This window comes from Capricornis sumatraensis, chromosome 3, assembly GCF_032405125.1.
Source record: "Capricornis sumatraensis isolate serow.1 chromosome 3, serow.2, whole genome shotgun sequence".
NCBI classification, from domain to species: Eukaryota; Metazoa; Chordata; class Mammalia; order Artiodactyla; family Bovidae; genus Capricornis; species Capricornis sumatraensis.
This window is the reverse complement of record NC_091071.1, coordinates 106,083,060-106,099,904: the sequence shown is the minus strand read 5'-3', so window position 1 is coordinate 106,099,904 and position 16,845 is coordinate 106,083,060. Positions and strand designations below refer to the sequence as shown.

General features: G+C 36.6%; 1 protein-coding gene across 3 annotated transcripts in view; it reads left to right on the top strand.

Annotated features, from left to right (window-relative positions):
- R3HDM1 (R3H domain containing 1) overlaps nt 1-16,845 on the top strand; it is a 95,218-nt gene that overhangs the window by 46,574 nt on the left and 31,799 nt on the right. For all 3 annotated transcript variants that reach the window (XM_068968042.1, XM_068968041.1, XM_068968040.1), the window contains 2 exons: nt 241-525; nt 5,130-5,253. In XM_068968042.1, the coding sequence (XP_068824143.1) occupies nt 241-525; nt 5,130-5,253 (409 nt within the window). The remainder of the gene's footprint in view (nt 1-240; nt 526-5,129; nt 5,254-16,845) is intronic.

Genomic DNA, 16,845 nt, shown 5'->3' with positions numbered 1-16,845 from the left:
GAGATATATTTTATAAGTAATTTGTGTTGACAGCATTGTAATATTGCTACCTTCCTGCCTCAGAGTTACAATTTTCTTGAAGCTGTTCTTCTATTAAATCATGCTTGTTGTAGATATATAATTTCCATGATAATAATATATACTACTGCAACTCTTCTTAAAATACATGAAGTATTTTTCTTTGATAAGATTGGTCTGTGTTTGGAAAGCTTACTGATTTCTGATCTCTCCCTTTTTTAGCAGGACAACCTTGGGTCTCAGTTTAGCCACATGAGTCTTGCCCGCCAGCCATCAGCAGATGGTTCTGACCCTCATGCCACCATGTTCCAGTCCACCGTTGTTCTTCAGTCCCCACAGCAGTCTGGTTATATCATGACAGCAGCCCCTCCGCCGCCGCCGCCGCCGCCACCTCCTCCCCTACCGCCTGCGCAGCCAGTCCCTGCTCCAGGCTACTCTGCCTCTGGTCATCCTGTCAGCCAGCCAGTGCTCCAGCAGCAGGGGTACATTCAGCAGCCCTCTCCACAGGTACATTGCTTTTTCATCTTCTAACTGTAGAGAACTTGATTTTAATTTTGCACAGAGAGACTTTGTGAGAACGTGTGAACAAAACTTGTCAGCCATCTTCCCTTTTGGAGACTCTAAAATCCATTCTAGACAACCACATGACCGGTAGATACTTCAGTTGGAGGGTTAAACTATGTAATCTTTGAGTTCCCTTCTGACTCTGAGAGGTTTGTTTTGTTTTAACTAGCTTAAGAGAAACACAGTAAAGTAAATGCACTATGAAAATAAAATAGTATGTTTTAAGAAGAAATAGATCAGTTTGGGGAGAATTAGCATCTTAACACTGTTGAATGGCTTATGCAAAAATGTTACCTCTCTCCATTTATTTAGATCTTCCGTAATTTTTTGTCAATAGTATTTTGTGGTTTTCATTGCACAAGTATTGCATATAGTTTTTAAAATATATCCTAAATATTGAATGTTTAAAGTGATATTCTAAAGGAGATTATTTTTTATTTGTTAACTGCTAATATTTAGAAATAAAATTGGTTTTTGTGTATTGATCTTTTTATCCTGCAGACTTTCTAAATTTGATTGTTCTACTCTTTGCCTTTTGTTTCTCTTTTGCCTTATTGCATTAGCTAAGTACGCCACTGTTGAATATACTCACAGGAGAGGGAAGTAAAATCTCTAGAATCCATGTATTAACTTAAATATGTTTTGAAGTACCTATGCTTACATTGTTCCCAGTCTTAGGGGTAAGCTTTCAGTCTTCCAACGTTAACTGTGAAACTATCTGTGGATTTTTTGTTGTTGTTGTACATTTCTCTTATATTCCTGGTTTGTTGAGAGTCTTTACCATGAATAGATATTAATCTTATAAAAAAAATTTTTTTTCTGCCTCTATTGAGGTGGTTGATCATGTGGGGTTTTATTCCCCTTTACTCTATTAGTACAGTGAATTACTCGGACTTTTGAATTTTAAATTAACCTTTCATTTCTGATATACCTTATGATATATATGTGTCATGATATAGTTATCTTTTTTGTATATCACTGGGTTTGATTTGTCAGTATTTTCTTCCAGAGTTTTGCGTGTATTTTCATGAAGGATACTGATCTGTAGTTTCCTTACAAACTCTTTTTCAGGTAGTAGTGCTCAGGGTGGTACTGATCTCAAAATGAGTTGAATAGACTTCCCTCCTTTATTTCCTAAAGGAGTTCATGGGTTTAGCTCCTATGTGTAGGTCATTCATTCTGAGTTTGATTTTGTATGTGATATGAGATAAGGTTCTAGCTTCATTCTTTTGCATGTATATATCTCTTTATTCCAGCATTACTTGTTGAAGATACTATTCTTTTGTTTTTTTGCACTGGGTCTTTGTTGCTGCATGCAGGCTTTCTCTAGTTGCAGCGAGTGGAGGGTCCCTCTCTAGTTGCAGCGAGTGGAGGGTCCCTCTCTAGTTTTAGTGCACGGGCTTCTCATTGCAGTGGCCTCTCCTGTTGTGGAGCACATGCTGTACACGCACAGCCTTCCGTAGTTGTGTCACACAGTCTCAGTAGTTGTGGCGCACGGGGTTAGTTGCTCTGCTACATATGGCATCTTCCTGAACCTGCATTGGCAGGGGGACTCTTACCCGCTGTACCTCCAGGGAAGTCCAAAGATTTTATTCTTTACCCACTAAATAATCTTGGTACCCTTGTTGAATGTCAGTTGGATCATAAATGTAACAGTTTATTTCTGAAGTCTCACTTTTACACTGTTTTATACTATATCTTTATGTCAGTACTACACTATTTTTGTTACTGTACCTTTCTAGTAAGTTTTAAAATCAGGAAGTGTGAGTCCTCCAAGTTTGTTCTTTTTCAAGATTATTTTGACTATTTAGCTTACTGTGGTTCTTCATGAACTTGAGGATGGCTTCTCCATTTCTGAAAAAGAGGCCTTGGCATTTTGATAGGGATTGCATTGAAATGGCACCCCACTCCAATACCCTTGCCTGGAAAATCCCATGGGTGGAGGACCCTGGTGGGCTGCAGTCCCTGGGGTCGCTAAGAGTCAGACACGACTGAGCGACGTCACTTTCACTTTTCACTTTCATGCATTGGAGAAGGAAATGGCAACCCACTCCAGTGTTCTTATGTGGAGAATCCCAGGGACGAGAGAGCCTGGTGGGCTGCCGTCTCTGGGGTCACACAGAGTCGGACATGACTGAAGCGACTTAGCAGCAGCAGCAGCATTGAATCTGTAAGGTTGTATTGTCATTTTAACTGTCATATGTTCCAATCTTAATGAGCATGAGATGTCTTTCCATGTCCTTAGGTCATCTTTAATTTCTCTCATATTGTTTTTGCATTTAGTATACTCTCAGTGAAGGCAATGGCAACCCACTCCAGTACTTTTGCCTGGAAAATCCCATGGACGGAGGAGCCTGGTAGGCTGCAGTCCATGGGGTTGTTAAGAGTCGGACACAACTGAGCGACTTGGCTTTCACTTCTCACTTTCCTGCATTGGAGAAGGAAATGGAAACCCACTCCAGTATTCTTGCCTGGAGAATCCCAGGGACAGAGGAGCCTAGTGGGCTGCCGTCTATGGGGTCGCACAGAGTCAGACACAACTAAAACGAGTTAGCAGCAGCAGTATCAACTGAGTATACGTGTTTGATACTTTTGGATCTTCTACATCCTTATTTAATTTTTGTCAGATTCTTATCAATAGATGGTAGTGGTTTTGTCTGTTTCTCTCTCAATTCTGTCATCTCGTATTATAGTATTTGAATGTATAATCTTCCCAATGTATTGACTCATACTATTATGAAATGTTTTCTGTCTCTAACACTGTTGCTTGTCTTGAAACGTACTGTAATCTGAGTTTAATATAGTGACTTAAGCATCCTTTTTAAAAATAGAAACAAAAAAAATTTATATTGGCGTATAGCTGATTAACAATGGTGTGATAGTTTCGGGTAGAGAGCAAAGGGACTCAGCCATACATATGCATGTATCCATTCTCCCCCAAACTCCCCTCCCATCCGGGCTGCCACATAACACTGAGCAGAATTCCCTGTGCTATACAGTAAGACCTTGTTGGTTATCCATTTTAAATAGAGCAGTCAATACCAAATTTGATTGTAAAAGTGTAAGTGCATTCTTTTGATTAGCACTTAAATAATAGGTCTTACTCCATTCTCTTGTATGCACCATTTATACTTAAAGTGTGTCATTCACATTCAGTATATAATTGATATTTGCTGATTTTATTCAGCCTGATTGTTTAGTCCTCTTAACTTTAAATATCAGTTGACATTGTTAGATGTAGATTTATCTGTTACTTCCTGATACCACCAGGAAAAATTAAGTAATCACATGTGTATTATGTCTATAATGTTTCAAAAATGAAGAAATATTACAGAAAATTTGGACAATTCTTGGCTTATAACTGATTCAGGAATTCTGTGCTTGTCTGGTTTCCAGACAAAATGGGCTCTCTTTAAGATCTCCACAGATCTCTGTTCTTCTAGAAGTAGCCCAATCAGAAGAGCAGAACTTGAGAGCCTGTGAACCTAATGAAATTAACTCTCCACATTCTTCCATATCAATGGATTAATTGTTTATTCTTCACCCCAAACCAGATCAGATTACGTTTAGAGAAATTCACAACTGACTAAATAGCTTTGGGTAGAAAACTAAATGAGGCTAGTCTCATTGGCATTTTTTTCCAGCTTTATTAAAGTATAATTGACAGATAAAATGTGTATTGACATTTTAGTTTGCATTAGAAATATGAGAAAAATTAAAGAATGAAATCAGTGCTAATGTGAATGTGTAAGAAAGGATAAACTGACTTACATAGATGGTGATAGCAGCTCAGCAGGTAAATTGAATTGAGCTCCCGATACATGCTTTAACCAAAATGAGTCTCAAAAACAATGTTAATTGCAAAATAAGCTGCATGAAGTTATGTGAATGAGTGCATGAAAGTTGCTCAGTCATGTCTGACTCTTTGCAACCCCATCGACTATACAGTTGATGGAATTCTCAAGGCCAGAATACTGCAGTGGATAGCCTTTCCCTTCTCCAGGGTATCTTCCCAGCCCAGGGATCTAACCTAGGTGCAGATTCACCAGCTGAGCCACCAGAAAGCCCATGATGTTTATGTAGAGTAACCATAAATGTGCGTTTTTAAAATTCTCAGCAAGTCTATAGTAGATTACGTAGATGATTGATAATAGGTTACACACACACAGACTAGAAGTTTAAAAACATTTATGGGAGTGATATACACCAACTATAAGATAATGATGCTTTTTCTATGGCATGTAGAGCAAAGGAATGTTGGAGTGAGCCTTTAAATATTTCAATAATAGTATTTGGTTTTGTAACAGAGAGAAAAATCTGAAACAAATATGACCAAAAAAATTAAATCTACTAAATCTAATTTAGTGGGGAAATTGGTATATGTCTTTTGTTATGTATACTATATGTTTGAAATTTAAAAAATTTTTTTCAGTTAAATTGAAAGCAAAGAAAAATCAGTTTTCAAATGATTACTGATGGGGAGAATCATTACTCATTACACTCTGATATTTCTAAATTAATTATTTTTCCCTCAATCCTTATTCTAGATGCCAGCCTGTTACTGTGCTCCAGGCCACTACCACTCTAGTCAACCTCAGTATCGCCCAGTCCCTTCGGTCCATTACAACTCACATCTAAACCAACCACTGCCACAGCCTGCACAGCAGACAGGTGAGTAGAATTCATGAGGTTAGGAATTCTTAGCTTTGAGTATTGATGTTTTTTTCATCCTGGTTTATTTCCGTCTTACTATTAAGGTACTGCCAAGGTACTGCCACACTCAGTCAGTCAAGGATTTCAGATAGGTGAATACAGGTGAATATGCAAACCAGTGAGAGGAAAAGAGTAGGCAGATCTTTAGATGAAAAGAGTGGGCACCGTCCAGAGAATACCACACTGTCAGGTTTCCATGCTAAAGACTTGGGAGCCATAATGAGGAGACTGCACCAGGTGAGCAGCTTCGCAGTGCTAACTGCCCCTGTAGCTGCAGCCTTCACTGCATCAAGACCTACAGACAAGGCAAGTTAAGATGTCTGCTGAACAGGTAACCCAAAACAAGGCCCCAGATGACCTAATGTTGCTTGAGAGCTCTAGCCTAGTGAAGCTATTCTGGTGTCTTCGTCTCTGTAGGAATGCCTTGAAAGGATTGATGTTCTTACACATCTTTTTTGTGTCTTGTTTTTCAGTTTTCTGGTTGTGTAGTGAAAGGTATATTTAAACCGAATGCAGTCTAATCCTAAACATATCAAATGTATTAAAACTGAAAAGATTGTTTTTCTTTTGCCCCTTTCAAAGTTTCTCTAAGCCTTCCATGAAAACAACTATGATCTCAGTGTAAAAGCTATCTTACTAATTTTGCTGAATTCATTTCTCTCTGTGCTTTCCACCTAGATGTGTACTTCTGCCCCAGATGTTTAATAAGGTATTCTTTTCAGCCTTTCATATAACTCTAGGTATTGAAAGAGAATTTTTATTGGTTTCTTTGAAGCCTTTTTAGCTGCTTGTCAGCATTTGAAGGTGCTCAGACTATGTCAGCATGATGGCTGAGGCCACATAACCCTACATCTGTAGTGGACAGTTTCTTGCTCTTGATAATGTATGTGGCCTTTGATGGGTTCCACAATTTCAGGAGAAAGACATCTGCCTTGCGTGGTCTGATGAGAGAAGAGTTCTTGCCTCTCCTCGCTTGTGCAGTCCTCACTCATCATCAGCTTTACCAGATAAGACTCTTATCACCTCAGCAGGGAAACTTCCAGGGCCTCGATCTGTTGCTCTCAGGAGCTGTCTTGTACTTAATGTGTAGGTTTTCCCCGTTTTTGTGTTACTGGCCTTGTATTGTATGTGTGACAAACATTCTTCCAAAGCATGTTGAGTACATACAGTGGTCATTTTGGCCAACTTAGAATTTGTCCTCTGTCTCAAAATTGACTCCCTTTAATTTCAGGGTTTCCTGAGGTTTAGTAAATACATTCCACTTCAGCTGGTATACCCTCTAATTTTGAAAGGCATCAGAAGCTCTCCCTTATACCTGGAGACATTGGTCATGACACTGCTCACTAACTAAATACATTGTTTTATTCTAATTGAAATTGTTTCCTGAGTTTCCTGGACCTCCTTTACTGACTTTTCATATCATAATTATAATAGTTTCTTATTTTTTATATCCATAATTATAATAGTTTTTTAAAAAACATTATATTTATTGTTTTTATTATTTTAATTTTTATTTATTTGTTTTTATTATATTTATTATTTGTAATACAGGTTATATTTGTTATTTTTATTATTTTATTATTTAACTTATTACATTTTAATGTTTAATTATTTTATAACACAAATTATAATACAGATTACAGCTAATGTTATGATAGTAAAAAAAGAAATTGGCCTTTTCTTTCCCCATTCAAATACCTTGCGTGTGACTAATTAACTTATTAGTTCATTAGTATACCCAGTTAATGAAGCAGGCAAAGAAACTTTGTTTTGTATTTGTGTGAGCTTCTCAGTTTTGTTCTTTTTCATGGCTAAATTTTATTCTTCTCCATTGTCAAAGTGCCTGTAAGATTAAAACTTTCCATCACAGTTTGGACCACAATGTTCATGCAAATGCTTCTACCAAAAATATTCCCACTTATTCGAAAATGACTATAAATGCCACACCTCCCAATTCAGGGCCAGAATATCTACATAACAGATAACATGTGTTCATTATCAGTGATATTTTAATTGTTGGGTTTTTCTTAATGCTGGTGGTTGTGGTGAGAAGGAAAGAAACAATAAGTCAGATTGCATCTGGACAGTACAGGCACAGAAAAGTGTATGTGTCTGAATGAATGACTTTGCCATTGTGTTTGACTCTTAAAAGAGTCAGTCACAATATTAATATAACACTTTATAACTAGAGTTGGTTCCTCTAGTTACTTTATGTAATAATATCTTCTCAACTCAAACTTAAGGTTCATGTCATTCAGTTTGAAGAACAGAAGAGAAATAAATCCTCAAAGCACCCTTATCTGAAAGGGAAAAAAATATTGTTATGCTAATAAGTAGGAAAGAAAATGTCAGTCATGCCAGTGCCACATACTTTGTTGGTCATTATATTGAATCTTTGTATGGAATTTGTAGGAGCTGGATGATTAATATATATAATCTAAAGACTTTTGTGGTTAGCCAATGATTATTTTTTATGTCTAAGCTTACAGAAAAAAATGTGCATCTGGGACTTCCCTGGTGGTCCAGTGGTTAAGAATCCGCCTTGCAATGCATGGAACATGGGTTCAAATCCTGGTCAGGAAGCTAAGATCCCATATGCTGCAGAGCAGCTGAGCCCAAGCCCAACTAGAGTCTGTGCACCACAACCGAGAGCCCGTGTGCCGCAACTAAGCGCCAGTGTGTCCGAATAAAGACATTTAAAACCAAAGAAATGTGCGTTTATGTTTGTGTGTCTCCTAACAGAGAAGCAAAATGCACTGGGAAATGGACACGGCAGCTTTTCGGTTCTGATTTTCTTCTTACAGATTTGAAGCAATTTATTTCTCAGTAATTTACATGTTTGTATGTAAACATTATACTTTCTGGTTTTCTTTTTTCTTATATTTGTCTGTATTCCACCATCCCCATCGGCTAAAATTAGAATCGATTTTTCACATCCCTTAGATAGACTTGGGACAATTTATTGCCACTGAGGCACAAATAAGTAATTTTTAAATGTTTGTATATGAATAAAATTTTGCTCTAAATTAACAAACCCAGTTGAATCAGATATTCTCAGATCAATAGGGTATGAGCAATATAAACATAAGATATTCTATTATTTTCCCTTTTGAGGGCAGGAAGGAAGTTGGGGAAATATCTCAAGGATTGGTCTTCCATCCACATGCCAGAGGACTGCTATAGTTACTGATCTCCTTGACAATAAACCCATCTATTTTGGAAACTGAATTGAAATCAGTACTAACATTACTGCTGGGGAATGAATGTACAAATCTTCTGTTATGAATGTGAAACTACTATGGTCATTAAAACAAGGTTGAAAGGTTGAGTCAACCCCTGTCAACAGAATCAGAAGAAATTCTGGCTACATAAGGCCTCTTGGACAATGTATTGTATAAAATGAAAGAAAACAAAATAGGAGTCAAATCCTAACAGCCCTTATTTGTATTTAACTGATATTAGGTATATCATTTAAAGCCTCTAGGTTTCAATTTACTCACTTGCAGAGTAAGGGAGTTTTGCTAATATGTCTGTTGAAGCCTCTGTGTACCCTACAATTCCATGATTCTGTGTGTCTGTCTTAAATAAGTCATTTCTAGTTCAGAAAGGTAGAATATTGGAAGATTGGTTTGCAATAGATTAGTGCCTACTGCTGTAACAGAGCCATACAAGCAAAGATTTTAAAAGATGTGGTTACTTGCCAGCTGCAATAGTAAGAATTTGTTATCTTAACCCTTTACCATAAAATGTACAGCTTGAATACTATGAAGTATATGATAAAGAAACTTCCTGCAGGTAGTAATTACAGCAAAGATTTTAGGTTTATGAGGCCTGGCTGTTCTCTGTTTAGCTGCTTTCATTCTTAGGACTCTTTGGAAAAGTTTGCAGCTTCACCATATATGTTTAATATTTTGCAATAATTGGCCTTGTTCCTGAGCTGTTGGATTCGGGGCCGTAGCACTGTCTGAGAGGTTTACATTTCTCACAGTGAACCGGTCTCTTTTTCAGCTGCTTCCTGGCTTCTTTTTACTCAGGTTTCCACTGCTTTCTTTTTTTTTCTTTTTTCCCTTCTTCTTTCTTTTAATGCTATATTAAAGTGTTAACATTTGCTTATATTTTCCATTAATTGTAATGCCTTTTAATCATGCTTCCTACTCAGAAATAGGGATTTGAATTTAAATGACAACCTTGGCTTAATATAATTTACCTTTTAAAAATTCATGAAAGCTGTTGCTTTAATTTATTTTCCAAAGAAGAATTGAATGGCAGATTGCTTTTGATTGGAGCTTTTCTTAAAAGTTTAATGTCCTAAGCATGCCAGATTCATTAGTGAAAGTCAAATACATCTTTTCCCCTATTACTAAATAGCTTTTTAGGAATGTTATTACGCATGCCATTAAATGGACTTAAGACACATAAAAACATTTGAAGGTATTTGAAGGGATATAATTTAATTTTTTTTCCAAACTGTGATATTGTATGCATGTGGGAAGCAAAAATGACTCCATAAGGCTAAATATCATTTTAGTTTTGCAACCTCTGGTGAATTCAAAGATTATCAATGCATTATACCTGTAATCTTAGCTTTCCAAGCAGCAGACTACAGTAGGGTCCTGTTGACCACAACCACAGGATAAACATTTGTTAAGATGACCAAGAATAATGGCAGCTTTGCAGGGCACAAATTTAAAAGTAACCAGGATATGAAAGACAGGCAAGGAAGAAAGGATCCTATTGGATAAGCAGAGGAGGGGTGATACTTAATAACATATAAGTTATGTCAAATAGGGACTCTAGCTCCAAGTCATTTACTGACAACTATTGACTTGAGTAATAGGAATTTTGTGTTTATATTACTAGGTGGTAGTCCTGGCTACCCTTGTTTTATCATTGATTCTGTAAGCATTTCTTAGTATTGCGTGACCAGCACAGACTCAAACATTGTATATTACCTACAAATCCACATATTTCCCTTTTCCCTTCTTCATTAACCTGCCGCCACTGGAGCCAAACGTATCTGGTAAGTACCCATAGATTTCCTTGAGTTGTATACCCTCTTCCATAGGACTGTCATTTAAATAGCTTTGACCTATAACCTGTATGAACCTGTTTTTATTAGATTAATATTTTATGTTTGTAATTTTGTTAATTTAAGGCACAGGAGTAGGGGAGCAGAGGGTGATAAAGAACAGCAATTGTGTGCTGGTGTTAGGTTAATGTGTATTCTTCCACATTCACCTAACAGACTTATCCTTAGTTGAATTTGCCTGCTCACTAAAATAATGCCACAGACATAATACAGATCAGATTACAAACTTGAGATTTTGATGATTTGGAAATGGTTTTCATAAATTATCTTGTAGATACCTGGTTACAATTAAATTTAGAGTTGGCAAAATGGCTCACCCGGGAAAGAAAAAAAATCTACCCTGAGAGCAGTGCTTCTGCTGTGCAAATTCAGTCTTGAAAAAATTTAAAATACCGTTAAATGAAATAACCTTATATTTATGACTATTCTGACTAAGCACTTTTTCAGTTTCTTATCTTTCTGATTATGTCTAATCCGTATTATTAAGATTGCTTTCCTTTAGCACAAATGATAGTTCAGGTCACCTATATAAAATAAAACTAGCCTGTTAAAGCCTGTGCAATACTTTTCTGCTGAGCACTGTGTTTGCTTCTTGCTCTTTTCCCTGCTGAAGTGAAAGAGAGTTAAAAATAGAATATTCTTTGGAGCCCCCCGGGGAAGTGCCTGAGCCATCAATTTGTATTGTCCTAGTTCTCTCAGCTTGCAGAATTGATTGTGGTTTCCTCTGAAAGTGCTGGAAGAAATGGGATAATATTGCAAAACTGCAATCTTTTAACAAAGGAGAATGTCAGTGTTAAATAACACTTACTCTGAAATCTGGGTGTTTTATTCTGTTGTTTGATATCACATATAGTGGCATTGCTTGCTTTACAAAATAGATGCTTTCCTTACAATATTCAGAAGTTTCTACAAGAGATATTCTATTTTCCTCATACACCCAGTTTAAATCCATATTTGTCACAGGGAGGATTTTTTTAAATTAGATGTACTGAAACACTTTATTGACAAAAGAATAATTTAGGTAGTAACCAAATTAGGGATGTATTGAGCCTCAGAATACTGGAAATACTCTTGTAGTATTTTTAAAACATAGCAATACTTTTCATTCTCAAGAGTCTCCTTTACCCTTACTAATCTTCACCCTTCTCCCTCTTTTCCAGATCATTGGATTTTTTTTTTTTCTCATATTTGACAGTCTTCAGACTATACTTTTGAACATATCAGAGCTATGTCCCTCCCCTCCTTTGGCCTGAATTAGATAATGAACTTGAACCACAGTGCCACTTCTCTAATAAATGCCACTCTGTAACAGTGATGCTGTGAAACCTGAATGTTTAAACACAGGTTTAAAACAACACTTATTTAAGATGTAAATTTTATTAAGCAGGTGTGAATAAAGTGAGGCATGTCTGTTATTACATGGTTCTTAATGTTGCTAATACACTATTGTGGTTTTGTCTTGCATAAACAATACTAAGGTTCTTACCTTTAATAGTAGAATGATGGGCGTTTCTTTCTTCCTTGTTTTAGTGCTTTCTGACTGAATATTTCTAATTTTACTTGTGATTATAGTAACTTTAACCAACATATATCCCATGGTCTTATGTCATTCGAAAAAGTCCAATAATCTTTTTGTAGCATTTAATATCATGTTCTTTAGAGAGTATACTCTAAAATTGCATACTTTTTTTAACTAGTTACTAGACTGTTTAAGTATTGGAATGAACGGTCAAACACTTAATCATGACTTCTGGAAAAAGTCATTCAGGCACCTTTCTTAATGTTGTAGAATTTCCTTCCTAGGATACCAGCCATGCAACGTACCAAATGCTAAATAATGCTTTTTCTTCTTCTTTTTAAGCTAGAAAGATTTCTAAGGTCCTGGTAGCTTTCTGTTCACTATGGTTCACACCTGGTGGATTTCCCCTCCTCTAATATAAAAGTAATGTAAAACTTATTCAGTATGTAGAAAAGAGCCATTCCTTCACAGGAACTTCAAGCCTTCACCCCTGTTACAGGACATGCCCCCTTATATACATGGTGTCCAGGTTAAAGCTGGCATTGCCCCACTGAGTAAAAGCTCACTTCTTGGTGCAGGAACTCAACATTGTGGAGGGAGGAGCCAAATTTATGAAAATTCTGCTAGAGAAATCTGTGTATTCATCTGGAATGTGGCAGTAGAGTATACATCTTGAGCAAAGGCAGCCTTTGAAGCGAAACAGCAAGGCTGAAATCCAGAGGAACATTGGAGATTGACATAAAATGCTGAGAGGCACAGACCAGGGGACATAGAAGCTGAAATATGACCCCATTTGAGCCTCTTTTTCCCCTTCCCAGTTGCTTTATGTCCATGTGAAATCATATTATACTGAGGCAAAGAAGTGTAACCTTGCAGTTAGAGGGCACAACCCATGCATCTTGGGAGTAGTGGGCAAAACAAGTGAAGGAGAGAGGGGACATTATGGACTGATTGAATAAACTCTGTGACCTTTAGCCTTGTTTGTAGCCATAAGTTCTTTTACCTACAATCTAGACTAACTGCTTAATAGCCTTTCATTGTGATTCCCGTTTTCGATAATGCTTAATACTCACAAATATTGACCATGTACAATAATTATTTGTTTTCCTATAATTAAATTGCTGTTGAGACTCAGGTATATGAAACAGTAGTAAAAATCTTCATTAGCCAAAATGCTCAGACAGTGGAAGGTCAGGCATTTCATGTTCTGCTGGAGCAATATTACTATAATACTCTGTCTGTGTCAACATCTGTCCCTGAGAAAAGTAAAGATTAGCATCAGGCTACTATGTGCAAATCTAGCTGCAACATCTAACAGCTGTTAACCTTACGCAAAGTGTGAGCTTCTCTATGCTTTTGTTTTTTCATCTGAAAAATGGGGATAGTAAGAAATAGATTGAAGGCAGAAGAAGGGAACAACAGAGGATGAGATGGTTGGATTGCATCACCAGTTCTATGGACATGAGTTTGATTAAGCTCTGGGAGTTGGTGATGGACAAGGAACCGTGGCATGCTGCAGTCCATGGGGTCGCAGAGTCGGACACAACTGAGCAGTGAACTGAACTGAAGATTTCATAAGATTGAAGATTGGGAGCATGGAAAAAGTTCACACATGAATGTGCTTAGAGTAGTACCTAAAACCTAATAAATGTCATGTAAATATTAGCTACTAGTTGTACCTTGTGCTATCAAATAAATGATAATTATTTAGTATTCTAAATGAAAACACATGGGTGTTTGGGCTTTGTGTTTGGGCTGGATTCCACAGTGGAAACCAAAAGCTGATTATTGTTCTGAAATACTTAGTCTTTTTGTCTTGTTCACTTCGCGATACATGCCTTCTTCCTAAAAGGCAATGGAGAGTTCAGAGTCTTTTTCTCATCCTTTGATTATTAACTTGCTGTTGCTGCTGCTGCTGCTGCTAAGTCATTTCCGACTCTGTGTGACACCATAGACAGCAGCCCACCAGGCTCCCCCGTCCCTGGGATTCTCCAGGCAAGAACACTGGAGTGGGTTGCCATTTCCTTCTCCAGTGCATGAAAGTAAAAAGTGAAAGTGAAGTCACTCAGTCGTGTCCGACTTATTAACTTGAGGTAGGTCTAAATATGTTCTAAGAAAATCTCCTTAAATACTTCCTTCCCACATAGCTTTGTAAAATCCCTGTTGAGGGATTAATCGAGGTTAATTTCTGTTTATGGGATCAAGTTTTATTTTAATGAGAATGCAAGTATGTTTAACCTTACTATAGACATGTTACCATAAAACTTAAGTGCAACTTTTGCTGTCAAAAGCCATTCACTAAACGTGAACAGTGAGCCTGTCAGCACATAGGGAGCTCCTGGTTTTGTATAGAAACATCAGTTCAGTCACTCAATTGTGTCCGACTCTTTGCCACCCCATGGACTGCAGCACACCAGGCCTCCCTGTCCATCACCAACTCCTGGAGTTAACTCAAACTCATGTCCATTGAGTTGGCGATACCATCCAACCATCTCATCCTCTGTCATCCCCTTCTGCCTTCAATCTTTCCCAGCATCGGGGTCTTTTCAAATGAGTCAGTTCTTTGCATCAGGTGGCCAAAGTATTGGAATATAGAAACATATATTATTTTGATTCTATTCTGTTAAGAATATATTTTTCCTCACTATCTATTTGGTAAATATAAATGAGTGGCCAGTTCCTTGGCTTATTTGCTTAATAGTTGGTATGGATATTTGGGTTGTTTTTTTTTTCCCTTTAACAGGGTGGGTAACCCTACCCTTAGAAAGCACACCATTTCAGTATTGTTGTTTTTAAGGTATACACAAGCCATGAGAGAACAGTTAATAGGAACAATTTTATATTACCTGTCGAGTTTTAAGAAATATGGATTAAGGCAATAAAATTATGGGAAGATTAATAGGGGAGCTTCTTGGGAAAATATTTTCTTTTTAAGTGTTTGGCATTCTTATTTTTAATAGTTCCTCTGTTAGTTAAGAACATGTTCCCAGTTTATTTATGCTACCTCTGAAGGAAGTAGTAATATTAGTTATTTTTTTACTTTCACAGTCTTTAAAATCTGGAACTTCTTAATGGTTCTCACTGCTCTTCTACTTTTAAAATCTTTGATTCTCTACCAATATTCTACCTCCATCTTCCACTTTTCTCTTTAAGTCCAGGCTCAAATGTTAGTACCTCTGTTGATATCAGCCAGGATTGATTTCTCCCTCTTAATTTCATAATACCCTACGTATTCTGCTATTCTGATATGGTGTCAGGGCTGAGAATGCCCCATTTCAAATATAGGGACTGTGTTTTACTTACCTTCTATCACCCTCCAGGCACATCTTGAGCTCACAGAATCCTTATACTACCCTCTGTAACAAATGAGGTGCTGGAATCAGATGTTTTGGATTTTATGTTGGCACATTTTCAAAATGTGATGTTTGTGTGCAGATAAATATATCCATTCATAGGCATGAATATTAATGGAGATAAGGTTGCATTAAAGAATAAAAATACCACTGGAAATTTATTAGTGCAAATTCCAAGCCCCCTACATTAGACCACGGTGTCATGGTATCTGGAGCTACTGATTGAAGCTTTCTATATCAGATTTTTTTTTCATAAGAGGGAGTTGCAGGCAGGAAGCAAATAGTGAATCTCCAAATACTGACGTATTTAGATAAAGGAAATCAGAACCACATTTGCACAGAACCACATTTGCACATAAATTGGCTTTTTTTCCCAGTTTTCCTTCGAGGCAACCTATAACTCTGAATATATTTTGAATAAAATACAAAAACATTATGAAAAACATTTGAGTTTCTTAGTAGACGTGACAATTTAAGTCAAATTATGTTACAGTGAATTCTGCTAGGTGTTGAGATTTTTCTTTTTAATTTAGTGGACTGTGATTCTGACAAGTCCATTGTAAGAAGTTACTTCCCCAGTGTATGAAGAGCTATGCCTAAATTATGACACTGCAATAGATGCTATGTGGGTGTTCAGAGGTGACATTTCCATGACAAGAAGGGGTCTTCACATCGCTTTTCCATTCTTGCCCTTTATTTTCCTAGGAATGGAAATGTGTCTGTGTATGTCTTAATGGTATTTGGGCTTGGAGAGTATGAATTTGAAATAATTGTCATTTCATAAACTGAAAGTAGAGTTGGATGTCAGGTGTTAGACTAAGGAGCAAGAAAGTTGATTTGTCTGCAAATTTGAATATTAATAGGAATTTCACAGGGAGAGATGTTTAGGAAATAGCATGTTTATAGTCACTTTATTACCTATAAAGACCATGATATACATTTTTTGGGAAAGGTTGACTGGTGAGAAGTCATTTGAAACATGGCATAAAGCACTGTTGCCAGAGAAATAGCACCATTTTATAAAACCCTTCATTATTAAAGGATTGATTGTATCTGTATTTTTACTTTGTTGTTAATATGTTGCTTAGTTACCAAATATGTTTTGTATTCATGTCTTTAGAAAAGGGTGATGCTAAATTTATTCAATTATTTTAGTCATTGAGAAGAATCATTAAGACTTCAGGCAAGTATGCTGATATCATTGTCAAAATCAATACCTGAAATGGGATCTTTGCCATTCCTGTTTTAGGAATTAATGAGGATAGAAATAAAAACTGGTATTTATAAGATAGCAAAATAGATCTATGGTATTAGAGAAATCATTTAGCTTACCTTTAGTTGTAGAAGTTTGTACAGGCAATGCCATCATTTGGTTTATATTTGTAAAACCTTTTTAGATTCCCTGGCTGGAGGTTGGTTGTTTTCTTTAATCTGGTTTCTTTTTTTATAAAGAAAAAAGAATTTGTGGTAGTTTCTAGTAATTTATATATGTCTTGAGCTAATTAATTTACTTAAGGACATCCTTTTAGGGTCAAGAAACACATGAAATTCATATTCATTACTCAAACCTTATTGTGGAGTCATTTAAA